At 43.6% G+C, this 15,841-nt stretch overlaps 1 protein-coding gene across 4 annotated transcripts in view; it reads right to left on the bottom strand.

Moving 5' to 3' along the window:
* Positions 1–212: 212 nt before the first annotated feature.
* The window catches only part of LOC110499957 (sodium-coupled neutral amino acid transporter 4), a 33,022-nt gene continuing 17,393 nt past the window's right edge, over positions 213–15,841 (bottom strand). For all 4 annotated transcript variants that reach the window (XM_021577017.3, XM_036957210.2, XM_090213722.1 and 1 more), the window contains exons 10-16: positions 13,901–14,149; positions 13,555–13,634; positions 13,344–13,444; positions 10,996–11,120; positions 4,693–4,837; positions 4,334–4,431; positions 213–4,001 (exon numbers count right to left, since the gene is read on the bottom strand). In XM_021577017.3, coding sequence (XP_021432692.3) covers positions 3,897–4,001; positions 4,334–4,431; positions 4,693–4,837; positions 10,996–11,120; positions 13,344–13,444; positions 13,555–13,634; positions 13,901–14,149 — 903 coding nt within the window. In that variant the 3' untranslated portion in view covers positions 213–3,896. The remainder of the gene's footprint in view (positions 4,002–4,333; positions 4,432–4,692; positions 4,838–10,995; positions 11,121–13,343; positions 13,445–13,554; positions 13,635–13,900; positions 14,150–15,841) is intronic.

Raw genomic sequence — 15,841 nt, 5'->3', positions numbered from 1 at the left:
CCTAAAGAAAATGATGTACTTTTACTCCATACATTTTCCCTGAAATCCAAAAGAACTCATTATATTTTGAATGCTTAGCAGGACAGAAAATGGTCCTATACGCACACGTATCAAGAGAACATCCCTGGTTATCCCTACTGCCTCTGATCTGGTGGACTCTAGGCACAAGTCCTTGTTCTTCCCTCATTTCAACAGCAGAGAGATCCAGCCAGGTTTATTTCACATTTTTATTGTTCATGTTACATGATATTGAAACAGCTTCACTGATACAAAAATCCCCTTTGTTCAGTCAAATATACAATTGAATGTTAGTTGATCCACAGGAAGCAGACACTGAACGGCAGGACACTGATGCTGACCCAGTGCTTCTTTCAGGCCAGGTTACCGATAAGGCAGATGATTTTGGGGTAAACTCTCCGGCATGAAGCCTACTTTATGTTGTCAAACGCATGACATGTAGTTTGCATGCCAGAGTGTTTGGTCATTTAACGTATATTAAAGTCAACTGTCGTGACTACAGCATGTCATGCAACGGCAGTCTAAAGTTGTACCTGAGTGATATTGAGGGCATAGCGCTGAAAGAGCCCCTCCCCGACCCCCTTCTTGAGTGTCTGAGAACAACATTTGTGCTCTCCGCTCTAGTTCTTCATTGGGGGAAAAAAAACATGCCCCTTTTGAATGTTAAAAAACGAATGACAAAATCACTTTGACCAAGGTCTTACATCTGGTGCCGTACCTGACCCTAAGGTTTGCTCCCTAGATGAACTGAAGTTTGCAATTATTAAGGCAAAGGTTGGTTTCTGGATTCTCACACAATAGCAAGGTTTTTGTCAATACACTTCATGAAGTGTATCTTCACATACAGTAACTGAGGCTGAGGAGGAATTTCAGCAAAGACCCAGCAGCCCCTATCGATGCGGACCACTTCTCAAATGTGGCTGTAGGGTGGTTCTTACTAAAAGCAAGTGATCTGAACGTCATTGATCTTTTGACAGCGCACCCACCCGCATGGCATGAATCAAATACTTCAGCTCAACATAGGCAATATCTACCCAAGTCTCGCAAGACATCAACACTGACATTCTACTTGGACCCTGCAGCCCCTGTAGGACTGAGGAATCAGACAACATTACCGACAAAACCATTCATTAATTCAAGGTCTAGGTCCTCCAGATATGTAACTATAAAGAAATGAAAAGGGGTAGAGATTTTCTACAAATGTACAAGCTTCCATAAAAAAAAAAAGAAATATCATCATAGAGCAAAATCGAAAACATTGAATACTAAAATAACATTGTAGAAGACTTCTGGTAAAAATCCCTTACAACCCCCCACACATATAATTCAGTGAGTACCATATAATACGATTATTTACAAAGCATATACAAGTTGTCAGAAAAGACCATGTTTGTAATCCAAAACATGCACACACTATACCATTTCATTTGAAATGTCAATTTGTTTCATGCATATGTAGATCCACAAAGGATCTGTAAATGTTGTCCATTCTGGCTGGATCCATTCAGAACACGTATCTGCTTTAACACCTAAGAAAACAGGTATTCTATGCTTCGAATGCAAACTGCTAATGTAGCCACCTACTGACAAATGTTTTTTCAGCACGGCACAATATTTAGAAATTCATTTATCGTGGTGTTAATTCATTAACTAGGGCATTTTAAGAAATGATGGTCCGTGGAAATTATGGAAATTACAGTAACACGAGTCACAATTACAGTAATAAACACATACCGTTTATGTTAACTCTACTATCAACAGCAATCTGGCATAAACAAATCACCAAATGACAAGCCTGCTAAGTAACAGTGGATGCATTTCATTTCACTAATCTTTTCCAAATTTGACATTATGGCCCATATTGAACTTAAAGGGGCAATCAGCAATTGAAGCAATAACAAAGTGTTGTCCCCGTCTGTTCCGGAAAAAGCTGAAGGTTGAGATATACGGATGCAAGGACTGACCTTCCATGATATCAAAATGATGGCTTTAACCATGTTTTGAGGCTATATATTGTTTACATTTATGTTGTTTACAAACATTGGAGTAAACCAATCATATATTTTGGGTTCTGATGGGGTACGACGGTTAAACTAAGCTCTTGAGGCATTCACAATTGATATTTTTCAAGAATCAATGGGTACAAATCATTAATTTATAAGTCCAAAAATTTAGCAACTGCAGATTTCCCCTTTATGGTGTGAACTGCAAACACAGATAAAATAACTTATCTTGTATCTCAGAAACAGCACAGTCTGGAGGTTCAATCCATTTCTTATTTTACCCACAATATTTTTTCCCACAATTGAATTTTGTCACAAGATATCGTTTTACACACTGGGATAGAAGAAAAACATTCTCATGGGTTATAGGATCGCTGTGCCAAGTCAAATAGCTAAATAACCTGTATGGTATACTGCCAGTAGACCTTCTTTAACTCTCATAGAGTTCTGTTGTTGTTCCTCTTCACTGAAACTAGCGTTCACTAGTTGTATTTCATAGCACAGTTCACTTCACATGAAGTTTAGGAAGAGATGGAGTTACAAGTTGAAAATGATCTCAAGCCATCAACATGAGCTCATCTCCTGGTATTGTTCGCTGCAATTGACCCAAGGGCTCTGTAGTGTGACACATTGGACAAGAGTGAACAAGAAGGCAAAGAAAGAAACACGTAAACTGTCATTCAGTTGATCAGTAGACGTTTGGCCAAGTACCGGTACATTCAAAACTTGGCAACATTCAAATCTCTGCGACAATAACACTGAATGAATGTAGTCTCTTGTTTGAAGCTCAGTCTACATGGCTGTTTCAGAATGGCTGACAGTGTGTGTTAATCATCGTGTTAAGTGTTGATTGGGAGAATGGACATGGCTGAAAATGTTGACTTGGTGTATGTGTCTGTCAATGTGTACGATTGCTAACGTCTGATCTGATGATTGCTGTCAAGGGATGTTGAGAGCAACACACTAGCCACTGAGAAATATGTGTGTGCACAAACTTTGGTGATGTGATTGATTGTGAGAGTATAAAATAAAATAGAAACTACTTTACAAAACCTAGTTTACAAATATCCCTCAGAACAACTTTTTCCAGGCTATAGCTCGGAAAAAGATACTACAGCTGTCCTATGTACGGTTATATCGACTTTTCTTTTCCCTAGGTGTACAAAAATACATTTTGACAGTAAGCAAAATAGCTCCAATTAGTGTAGATGGCGTGCTGTATGTGTGTGTGTTTCTTGTGTGTGTCTGGATGTGTTAAAAATACATTAAAACTTGAAACATATGCTAAAAGTGCTTTGTTTTTGAACCCTTGTCCCACATCTCTCTCTAATCTTCATGTGTGCAGAGCCCATTGCCCTGAAGCCACACCTGCAATAACAACCAGCTCCAGTAGTGGCAGCTCTCAGATCAGTTCTCGTTCTCTTTGGGTTCTCTAGACCGTTTAATGGTTGAGGTCCCTGGTCGTATTTTTTCCTCTTCTCGGGGAATATCACAGAGTAGAGATGATGGGCTATCTAGACAACTACGGCAGGGCGCGCAGCAACAGCCGCAGCGTCTGACGTCTTTTCTCCCGTTTCTGACCGTCCTCCTTGATTACAGGCGAGCCCCTGTTGTGGAGGATTCTACAGAGCTAAACCATCCAACAACAACAAGAAAGAAAAATAATAACAGTCGTAGAACGTAGTCCCCTCCAGTAATACTTTGTGGAAAGGGGTGGGGGTTGAGAAAAGCGAACCGCCCCTTTACAGTACGCTGACGTACTCAGTCTGTAGGTGATGTGTGGGGGCACCCCCCGGGCCCGGTGACCTTAACCCCAAGGCACAGTCAGGGGAGGGGGTTTGAGGTGAGAGGGGGTGGAGGTAAGGGGGGGTCCTCTTAGTGACCACCGCTGGAGCCGGGAGGGTTGTGGATCCAGTCCATCACGATGAGCGACAGGCTGCTAAACATGAAGATGATGCCCACCACCAGGAAAATGGCCGCCTAAAAGACATCAGGAAAAAAAATAACGACACTGTGAGAGGAGGTTGTGTGAAGTGTTCATATGTGTACATTCAGTGCAATACTTTTCTGGGAAACCTTGTTTTGGGGGACCGCTGTAACTCTGTAAATCAGGGTGTTGTCTACGTGCTGTGGGGTCTGATCTAATAACAGCTATGGTGTGTCTGTATGGGCATGTTGATGGGTGCTCATTTCGGGTGTGTCATATGTTGCGTGCGTCAGAGTGGCTGTTCTGTGTCTGAGTCACCGTATGTGATTTTGAGTTGAGTGTTTGTGTGTGTGTGTCCGTGCACCATCGTTTCCCGCACACATACCGAGATCTTCTGCACGGAGTGCATCGGCACGGACTTGACTAGGCGTAGATAGAAGGCAGCAGGGAGGATGAAGATGAGCATGGTGGCTGCAGAAGAGCCTGTCAGAGGGGAAACAGGAAGAAGAACACCATCAGTCATCTAGCTTTTTCTGTCTAAACAAATGTCCTCACTTAGACAGCACTAGCCTCAGGGTGTGCAGGCATTTGAGCCAGCCCAGCACTAACACACCTCACTCAATGAAAAACCTCCACATCAAGACATCAATCAGTGTTAGTGCTTGGTGGGAACAAAAGCCTGCACACCCCGTAGCTCTCCAGGAATGGGTTTGGGGACCACTGCTGTGGTTGAGGAGGACTCACCGATGAAGCCGAAAATGTCTCTGATGGTGGGGACGAAGATGACCAGCAGGTTGTTGAACAGGAGGATGAAGGCGGCGATGAGCATGTGACGCACCCAGCTGAACTCCCGTTGGCTGAACAGCATCGTATTGATGGAGGAACGGATCTGCAACACAAACCTCTTTATAATGTCTGATCAACCGCGACATACTGACGATCAGTTGACCCTTAGGATACCACTTGTAACGTGTTTTTTTATGTATTGATTAATACAGCACTTTGTCTTTATTTCTCTTACACACACACACACACACACACACACACACACACACACACACACACACACACACACACACACACACACACACACACACACACAAGGGCGAGTAGGTAACTATGTCGGCAAACTAGTCTAAGCCCACAGGCCAATTCCCACAGTTGGCTGCTGACTGAAGTGTGTCAACTGCAGCATGTGAGAGTCTAAGTAGGCAGCCAGGCAGAGAGGCAGGGAAGGAGGCCACCAGCTAAGAGGCTGAGAGCTGCACAGCTCAAGGCATTGAGTTAAAGACTTCACTGGGTGAGAGGTCACGGGTATCAGGTGAAAAGCAACTGCTATGGGCCAGCCGGTTGAGGTTGAGGAGGCGGGGCTTAAAGCGCCATTCAAAAGGCAGAGGATTAACTCTGGGAGAGCCTCCTGCAACGGCACCCTGGGATTGCATCAGCCGAGGGCCAGAGAAGGAGGGACTGAAGGCAGCAGGATAGGCGTGTTCTGCCCCAAGGCAACGCTTATCAATTAACAGTTTCCCTTTTCTCCCTTTATTGAAATCCTCTCATTTGCTTTTTTCAGTAATGATACCTTTCCTACGTAGACATTTAGACAGCAGAAAGACGAGACACTCGGCTGGTTCATGTTTCAGTCTAAATACTTGTTTGGGGAGGGTTGATGGCGCGCTGCTCTCTTGAGTTGTGGATCAAGAGCCAAAATGGCCAACACTGACACCTTGCTGAAAGAATGTATGAAGGAGTGGCAGAGATTTACACCAAAATTATTTTAAGGCGTGGCAGTAACTCTGCAAGGTAAAATGACCTCCTCCCCCCATTGATAATAAACAATCCCCTCTCCCAGCAGTCATGGCATAATTGGGTCGGTGAAAACCTGGCGCCTGGGCGTGACATTTCTACCCACCGGCCGCCAAGCCTCTGAACTATTCAGCGCCCAACAACGATCCTGCGCAGGGCCTTTGGAGTGCACCATGCAATATTTGCCTGCATCTCCCTCCCTCCACCCGCTATGACAGCTCCCACTGGGGTGAGATATGTGGCAAAGCGCCACCGCTGCTAAGGTACCCGGGTCTACCAGGCCAGCCAAAAGCTAGCAACATGGCCCAAAACCAGCGAGCCTCCTGGGCTCAAACCAAGAAAGATTCTGCAACCTTTTCAGCTACAGCTAGATATATGGCATAGTATTACTACGCCTTGGTTTGCCCCTGCTTTTTTCATAGGGTGGAAGACATTGAAAAGGGAAGAGCAAAAAGGTAAATCCAAGATTAAGAGGAACAATCACACCATAAAGTCAGGAATAAGATAGACAGGTTTTAACTTGAGATGTTTGAAATCCTCAATTGACTGACCATCAGAAATAAAACCCATTTTAAACCCTTTCCCACCACATCCAACAAGCCTATTCAACCACTGTCAAAGACAGGTGACAGGGTTCACTTTGTAAAGCCAGTCAAATGACCCTGAAAATAGTGTATTACAGCGATAACAAGGGCAGATATATAATTAACTCACTAACTATAAGCTTATTTTCCATAAAGTCACTGTGAAAAGACAGCATGCATGGCAGGCTACTTTTGGTCACAGCCAACTGGGCACTGTGCTTGTGCACCACAGGATTTGCCTTCTCTGACCTGCCCTCTAGGGGAAAACTCAGCAGCAACCTAACAACCCCATCACAAGAATAACATCACTACAAGGCCAATGTAACCATCAACATGTGACTGCAACACAAACAGAATCTTATTACAGAGCCATAAGCAGCAGAAAATACCAAGGTTAATAGATAGAAGGACCTATTTCCTGCGTTTATATTTCTCAGACAAGTGGTCCCACTGCTTTATTTAGAGATACGATCAAGAAAAGGTCAACCACCTTGAGATGAGGCCATAGAATATCACAACATAACAGATCATATCACACACCAACATTCAAAAACAATGTAGTAGGTCAATTAAAATGACTAATGAAAACAGGAATCGTTATACTTAAGAACACTTTAAGTGACTTTTAAAACATCAAAATGAACAGTTGACTTGAGGTAATTTAAATATTTGTGTTCCTGTTATTGAGGAGTCATGAAACAAAGAGAGCATGGGAACTGGACAAGTCTGCCTACCACATCTAAACACTGTTTCATTAAAACCTGCTGGTTCGTGACCAAGTATCTTGACTGTTGCCTTTAAGTTCTTTACTGTTTGAGCCCACCCTTTCACCTTCACTCCCCTCCTACACAAGCCCAGCCCTCCTGCTTGTAATAAAGGACATAGTGCTTCAGAGACAAAGCAAACGTTAATCTGGGTGCTGAAGGCTTCTCTGCCAAATGAAGGGCAAAGGACTCCCAAGGGAAGATCTCACATGTCACGTCTCGTGATTCAGAGGGCTGGACACCTGGTAACGTGATGCCAGCATGACTGGTTACTTTCATCTCACCTCTCCTATGTCTCCACAACTATATCCTCAAGCTTGTGCGGTGAACTGAACTCACTGCGCAGAAAATGCTGAGGTGCACGTGATGCTTTGTTGAAGCCTGAGCAGCAGTCAAGGGGGGGAAATCAATGGTTTGATGATGGGTTATCTAGGCCTGGACTAATGTGTTTGGAAAAGATGCCATGCATATGCCCTACAGTTTTTCAGGTGTAACAGACCAGTAGCCAATGGCTACAGAGCACACGGCAGCATACACATCGACATGATTGTGTCCAAACATGTATTCCACATGCCGTACTTGCTTTATGTTCACATCTCCTCCCTTAGTTCCTGTGCTTGACCACGGCCTGCTCAAGGAGCCTTTCGGCTATGGGAGAGGCTGCACAGACACGCCTGGTGCCCTCTGATTCAGAGGAGTTGGGTTAAATGTGTTAGACACATTTTAGTTGAATGCATTCAGTTGTACAACGGACTAGGTATCCCCCTTTCCCTAATGGATGATGTACACTACATGACCAAAAGTATGTGGACACCCCTTCAAATGAGTGGATTCAACTAATTCAGCCACATCTGTTGCTGATAGGTGTATAAAATCGAGCACACTGCTATGCAATCTCCATAGACAAACATTGGCAGTAGAATGGCCCGTACTGAAGAGCTCAGTGACTTTCAACATGGCACCGAAGGATGCCACCTTTCCAACAAGTCAGTTCATCAAATTTCTGCCTTGCTAGAGCTGCCCCAGTCAATTGTAAGTGCTGTTATTGTGAAGTGGAAATGTCTAGGAGCAACAACAGCTCAGCCGAGAAGTGGTAGGCCACACAAGCTCACAAAATGGGACCACAGAGTGCTGAAGCATGTAGCGCATAAAAAGCGTCTGTCCTCTGTTGCAACACTCACTACCAAGTTCCAAACTGCCTCAGGAAGCAACTTCAGCACAATAACTGTTTGTTGGGAGCTTCATGAAATTGGTTTCCATGGCTGAGCAGCCATGACAAGCCTAAGATCACCATGCGCAATGTCAAGCGTCGGCTGGAGTGGTGTAAAGCTCATTGCCATTGGACTTTGGAGCAGTGGAAAGCGTTCTCTATAGTGATGAACCAGGCTTCATCATCTGTCAGTCCAACGGACGAATCTGGGAAATCTTAACGCTACAGCATACAATGACATTCTAGACGATTCTGTGCTTCCAACTTTGTGCTAGCAGTTTGGGGAAGGCCCTTTCCGGTTTCAGCATGACAATACCCCCGTGCACAAAGCAAAGTTCATACAGAAATGGTTTGTTGAGATCGGTGTGGAAGAACTTGACTGGCCTGAGAGAGTTTGCGCTGCACTTGAAAGGGTAGCTAGATAGTGTAGCCAATAACAGACCATGGTGACAGCTGAAGCACATTTATTGTAGATTTCACCAAAAATGTACAACTCCGGCATTAACGTCTAACGTTACATAAAAAAAGATATATACTCAGATAAAAACAAAATGATTTCAACTTCGGCAGGCAAGTTTCAAATTCTCGCTGAAGTTTCTAGCCATAAGCATAAACTAGGTAGCTGGGAAGGGCTCATCGGGACTGACTGAACCCAATCCGTTAGTCACTACTCGACTCTTGGCGCGCAAGAAACGTAATTAATTTGGGCACTAGGCGTGTTCCTATAGCCTCCCTTCTGACACTGCATTTTGGTGTCAGCTGCAGTGGTCAGTGAGTGCATTGTCTCTCCCTCCCTCTATCTTTATCTTTCCCTCCCTCTAAGGTGGAGGTCACAGTGAGGGTTTTTCCACTGTCTGCTCAGGGCTTATCTCCTGTAAACTTCCACTGGGACTGTGAGATTCACTCGCACATTCCCATGACCAAAGAAGCGTTCACTCCCACAGCGAGAGAGCTGGTGAGTGTGTGTGTTTCTCTCTCTCTCTCTCTGTGTGTGTGTGTGTGTGTGTGTGTGTGTGTGTGTGTGTGTGTGTGTGTGTGTGTGAGAGATAGTGTTTCTGTGGGCGTGTAAGAATGTGGGAGTATCAGTATAGCCCACAGACAAAACGGATACTCCCCCCACCTCTCTTTCCAAGCAGGGCTGACTAGAGCCATGGGGCTGACAGTTCTCTCCTGCCCTCTGCTGGTGGCTCAGTGTAACACCACCACATAGTCTATTAACCCTTCCAGCCTAAAACTGTCTCTCCCATCACAAGAACCCATCTCCCAACTCCTGCAAGCTACAGTGACTGTAGGTAAACAGTGGAAATGTGCTGCAGTTGCCCTGTATGGCACTTTGATCACTGGAGAAAAAAACATTCCATAAATCTAATATTACCATCTTCATTAATGTTCCTTGGGTCAACTAAGTCCTTTGAGAGGATCAATTCTAATGGGCACTGCTAAGTGCTAAGGCATGGTTCATTGTAGGCTACAACGGAGGTAGGTCCTTGACACCTCTGAGACCCTCAGCCCTTTATGGGCTCCTGTGCCAGGCTAGGGCCAAGACAAATATAGCCCACGGCCATATAAGGGGGTCAGGTACGTCATGCAAGGCCAACACTCATTCAGTGACTCACACACCACACAGGCAGACAGGCAGGCAGCATGAACAGGAGATTACATAATAACCAGTGGATCAGAAACACAGTATCAGACCTGAACTGACGCTACAAACCCGAGGCTAAACTGTACAACCCAAGGCTAAACTGTACAAACCAAGGCTAAACTGCAGCTTACACATGAACAAAATAAGGATGGTAGCAAGTGACTTTACAGTATTTATTTGCAAGGACAGCATCTGGTGACAATGTGCTGCTGAGAGGAGAGGGGGAAATGAGAGACAGGGGAGTTGTGAACATTACACTGTATTCCTTGGCAGCAAGGCTAAAGAGCTTGTGACGAACAAGACGTCTATTGTACCACTGCTTTTTCACATTGACATTTTAGTCATTTATCAGACGCTGTTATCCAGAGAGACTTACAGTAGTGAGTGAATATATTCCGTGCTTTCACATGCTGAGCCTATTGATGTGTGTCCATCTATGTGTCTCCCAGAAGGAAGGGACTGAAAATGTCTGGCATCATGTGGGGAGCAGTGTAGGGGTGTAATTGTTTCAAAGCTGTATATGCGTGTGCGTGTTAAGTTGTGTTTATGCTTGTACGTCTAAAGTATGATCGAGAGTATGATTGGAGGAGGGACAGAGTGCTCTTGTAAGGAAGCTTACGACAGACAAACAGAGCTTTGAAAACCTGGGCTGGTTCTCATTTGGGACCTGGGGAGTTGGATTGACGGGATTGCTGAAAGTCCAATAATGAGTCTGCTAACGTCACAGCAGAACAGTTTGTGTTTCACCAAGTTCAGCAAGAAAACCAGCCGTGTCAACACACTCACTCACTCAGCCAATACAGAAAGAGACCCCCTTGTTGGTATTAAAATAATTAATGGATTTTTATCTCATTTGGATAAAATGACCTAGGTGTTGAGCGGCGTGTGAATGTGTCTGCATAGATTGTATGCGTGAGAATGTGTGCATATGTTTTGTGTATGTGTGTCTGTGTGCATGCATGCGTGTGCGAGTCTCTGCTTGTGTGTGTGTGTGTGTGTGTGTGTCTGCGTGCGTTTGAGCAGATGCCTCGTTGTACTTACAGGGAACAGGACAATGGGGACAGTCAGGGTGACAGCGGTCAGGACAGCCAGACGGACCAGCAGGAGCATGGTGTCAAACTTATACACCTTGGTGAAGGTGTGGAGCAACTCCGCCTCCACGTTTCCTGTGTTTGGGAGAAAGAAAGAATACGAGCTTTATTAAGAGACATACCAATACAAAAGGCCGGAACTGGGTGTGAGAGAGAGATATGGTAAACATACCCTCGTAAAACTGACCATCCTACCGATCCTCGACTTCGGTGATGTCATCTATAAAATAGCCTCCAACCCTCTACTCAACAAACTGGACGCAGTCTATCACAGTGCCATCCGTTTTGTCACCAAAGCCCCATACACTACCCACCATTGCGACCTGTACGCTCTCGTTGGTTGGCCCTCGCTTCATACTCGTCGTCAAACCCACTGGCTACAGGTTATCTACAAGTCTCTGCTAGGTAAAGCCCCGCCTCATCTCAGCTCACTGGTCACCATAGCAGCACCCACTCGTAGCACGCCCTCCAGCAGGTATATCTCACTGGTCACCCCCAAAACCAATTCCTCCTTTGGTCGTCTTTCCTTCCAGTTCTCTGCTGCCAATGATTGGAACGAACTGCAAAAATCTCTGAAGCTGGAGACTCATATCTCCCTCACTAGCTTTAAGCACCAGCTGTCAGAGCAGCTCACAGATCACTGCACCTGTACATAGCCCATCTGTAAACAGCCCATCTATCTACCTACCTCATCCCCATACAGTATTTATTTATTTATCTTGATCCTTTGCACCCCAGTATCTCTACTTGCACATTCATCTTCTGCACATCTACCATTCCAGTGTTTAATTGCTATATTGTAATTACTTCACCACCAAGGCCTATTTATTGCCTTAACTCCCTTATCTTACCTCATTTGCACTCACTGTATATAGACTTTTTGTTTTATTTTGTTCTACTGTATTATTGACTGTTTTGTTTATTCCATGTGTAACTCTGTGTTGATGTTTGTGTCGCATTGCTTTGCTTTATCTTGGCCAGGTGGCAGTTGCAAATGAGAACTTGTTCTCAACTAGCCTACCTGGTTAAATAAAGGTGAAATAAAAATAAAAAACAAACATGCAATGGTTATGGTAGCTTACTAGTGTTTAAATACATACTACTGGCTCTAGTGTTTAAATACATACTACTGGCTCTAGTGTTTAAATACATACTACTGGCTCTAGTGTTTAAATACATACTACTGGCTCTAGTGTTTAAATACATACTACTGGCTCTAGTGTTTAAATACATACTACTGGCTCTAGTGTTTAAATACATACTACTGGCTCTAGTGTTTAAATACATACTACTGGCTCTAGTGTTTAAATACATACTACTGGCTCTAGTGTTTAAATACATACTACTGGCTCTAGTGTTTAAATACATACTACTGGCTCTAGTGTTTAAATACATACTACTGGCTCTAGTGTTTAAATACATACTACTGGCTCTAGTGTTTAAATACATACTACTGGCTCTAGTGTTTAAATACATACTACTGGCTCTAGTGTTTAAATACATACTACTGGCTCTAGTGTTTAAATACATACTACTGGCTCTAGTGTTTAAATACATACTACTGGCTCTAGTGTTTAAATACATACTACTGGCTCTAGTGTTTAAATACATACTACTGGCTCTAGTGTTTAAATACATACTACTGGCTCTAGTGTTTAAATACATACTACTGGCTCTAGTGTTTAAATACATACTACTGGCTCTAGTGTTTAAATACATACTACTGGCTCTAGTGTTTAAATACATACTACTGGCTCTAGTGTTTAAATACATACTACTGGCTCTAGTGTTTAAATACATACTACTGGCTCTAGTGTTTAAATACATACTACTGGCTCTAGTGTTTAAATACATACTACTGGCTCTAGTGTTTAAATACATACTACTGGCTCTAGTGTTTAAATACATACTACTGGCTCTAGTGTTTAAATACATACTACTGGCTCTAGTGTTTAAATACATACTACTGGCTCTAGTGTTTAAATACATACTACTGGCTCTAGTGTTTAAATACATACTACTGGCTCTAGTGTTTAAATACATACTACTGGCTCTAGTGTTTAAATACATACTACTGGCTCTAGTGTTTAAATACATACTACTGGCTCTAGTGTTTAAATACATACTACTGGCTCTAGTGTTTAAATACATACTACTGGCTCTAGTGTTTAAATACATACTACTGGCTCTTTTTCAAACATTTCACTCATAAAATGAACATATAACGGCAATAAAAGCAGAAACAAAGTAATTCAATTGCTGCAAATGTATCTTATTGTGCGTGTGTGTATATCTTACCGTAGAAAGTGAGGTAGCCGAACAGCGCTGAGAACATGTACATGACCAGCATGGCCAGGATGGACAGGTTGGACACGTTCTGCATCTTTCTCCGGGAGCGACTGGGGAAGACGCAAGTTGAGATGTGAGTTGTATGGAGAAAATGTACCGCAGCAATTTCTATGAGCATCTATGCAAACGTGTCTTTTGTAATTCACTTGGATGCACTTACTCTTTGAGTTCACTGTAGATGGGTAGAATTTCAGGGTGGCACACAAAGGAGAAGGCCAGGATGGGAACAGTGTAAGCAGTCTGCAATGACAGGAGAAGAGATCGTGGAATGAAACACAGGCCCAGATACACACTCACAGCAGCTATGTACGTTAAGAATTGGGTTCCTCTAAACCTTGATTAATCCCATTTCTGGGACTGTTTATCAGAGGATATTGTTTCCAAAACACAGAATTATGACATGAAGCATTCCGACTCATCACATATACACACACACACGTACGCACTCACACCCCACCCACATACCTCCACCCCCCCCACCCACATACAGTAGCTCCACACCTCACCTGAGAGTTGAACACAAAGTACTTGGGCGTGCACATCTCCTCCACGTCGTCGGGGTGTGGTTCGAAGCGGACCCCTGAGGTGTGGTGGCCGTCCAGGTAGGAGTCGGGGGACATGTCAGCTCTGGAGAAGTCCATGAGGACGGTGCCGTTGTGCAGGGCGTGGGGCCGCAGGGCTGTTCCATTCATACTGTGGTTGGTATGGTACATGAAGGGCATCGGGCAGGGGAGGTTGTACTTCTTATAGATCAGCTGAGAGGTATAGAGGGGACAGAGGGGTGAGATGGGGACAGATGGGAAAATAGGGGGAAGAGGAGTCAGATGGGGACAGAGGAGTGAGATGGGGATGATTAGCAAACATAGAAATGCATTATATTACATAGGCAGTAATTCATTATATTGCAGAGCAATGAGTTCCTTCCATCCTGTAATTTTTCATTCTGTCTTCAAAGAAACAGACGCTGAACGCTAAACTATGTACTTTCAGGGTTACTAACTACACAGGATGTCTCTCTGATAGCTACTATGGTATAAAACCTGTGTAGAGCGGAGTGTGGCCGCAAGCACAGTTCTATTTCATTAATGATGATACAGACTGTATCAGTGTTTAATATGATACACCACTAGAGAACAAGTGGGCCAAAGTGGAGTTTAAGATATCAAAAGAAGGCTATTGATAAACTCATCTCTAATCTCATGTACGGTAACTAACCAGCTGAACACCACACCAGGCATATTCTAAATGTTACTAGGAACTACCATGGCAGGCAATTCGCCCACATTGCCTGTGAGAGCAAAGCCAGCACTGGCGTAATACCCTCCAAAAGGTCAGGATGACATTTACGGAGGAGAAAGTAGGTACGATCAAGACGCCGTGTGGCAAGAATACAAAAGCAATGTAGGACGAAATGTACTATTTTGGCAACAAGTATGTTCTGTCTGCATTGAAACATGACTGGACAGAAAAAGAATGTCAGAGTTTATAAAAAGCAGGAGTTGTTGCCATATTGACAGAAGGTGAAACGTAGCCGTCTTAAATCACATCTGATGGTACTTTATATAATATCAACACCATCATCCATCATTGTTCAGTCATTCAGGGGGCCAAAAATGCTAAACTACTGGAGCAAGCGGAGGCAGGTTAACTTCTTTGGGGTAGGGGGCAGTATTGGGTAGCTTGGATGAAAAACATGCCCAAATTAAGCTGCCTGCTACTCAGCCGTAAAAGCTAGAATATGCATATAATTAGTACCTTTCAATGGAAAACACTCTGAAGTTTCTAAAACTGTTTGAATGATGTCTGTGAGAATACCAGAACTCATATGGCAGGCAAAAACATGAGAAAAACTCCAACCAGGAAGTGGGAAATCTGAGGTTTGTAGTTTTTCAACTCAGCTCCCATTGAAGATACAGGGTGATATTAGTTATGTTTCACTTCCCAAGGCTTCCACTAGATGTCAACAGTATTTAGAACCTGTTTTGAGGATTCTACTCTAAAGGAGGGGCTCATAAGAGCTCTTTGAGTGAGTGGTCTGGCAGAGTGCCACAGCCTCGGTCTGGCACGCTCATGTGAAAGGCTCCACTTCATTTGTACAGACAAAGATCCTAAAGATTGATTCAATACTTAGGTTGGCATGTTTCTACGGGCTGTAACGGAACTTTTTGAACTTTTCGTCTGACGCGACCTGAACGCGCTTTTGGATTTGTTTACCAAACGCCCTAACAAAAGACGATATTTGGACATAACTGATGGACATTATCGAACAAATCAAACATTTATGGTGGAACTGGGATTCATGGGAGTGCATTCTGATGAAGATCAAATTTAAGTGAATATTTTAAATGCAATTTCTGAGTAATGTTGATTACCCAATATGGCGGGTATCTTTTTGGCTGCTTTGTTGTCTAAAGGCTGTACTCAGATTATTGCATGGTTTGCTTTCT

Source organism: Oncorhynchus mykiss, chromosome 21 (genome assembly GCF_057628025.1).
Source record: "Oncorhynchus mykiss isolate SJ-2025 chromosome 21, ASM5762802v1, whole genome shotgun sequence".
NCBI classification, from domain to species: Eukaryota; Metazoa; Chordata; class Actinopteri; order Salmoniformes; family Salmonidae; genus Oncorhynchus; species Oncorhynchus mykiss.
Note: the sequence above shows the minus strand (reverse complement) of the source record. Positions and strands in the feature narration are given on the sequence as shown.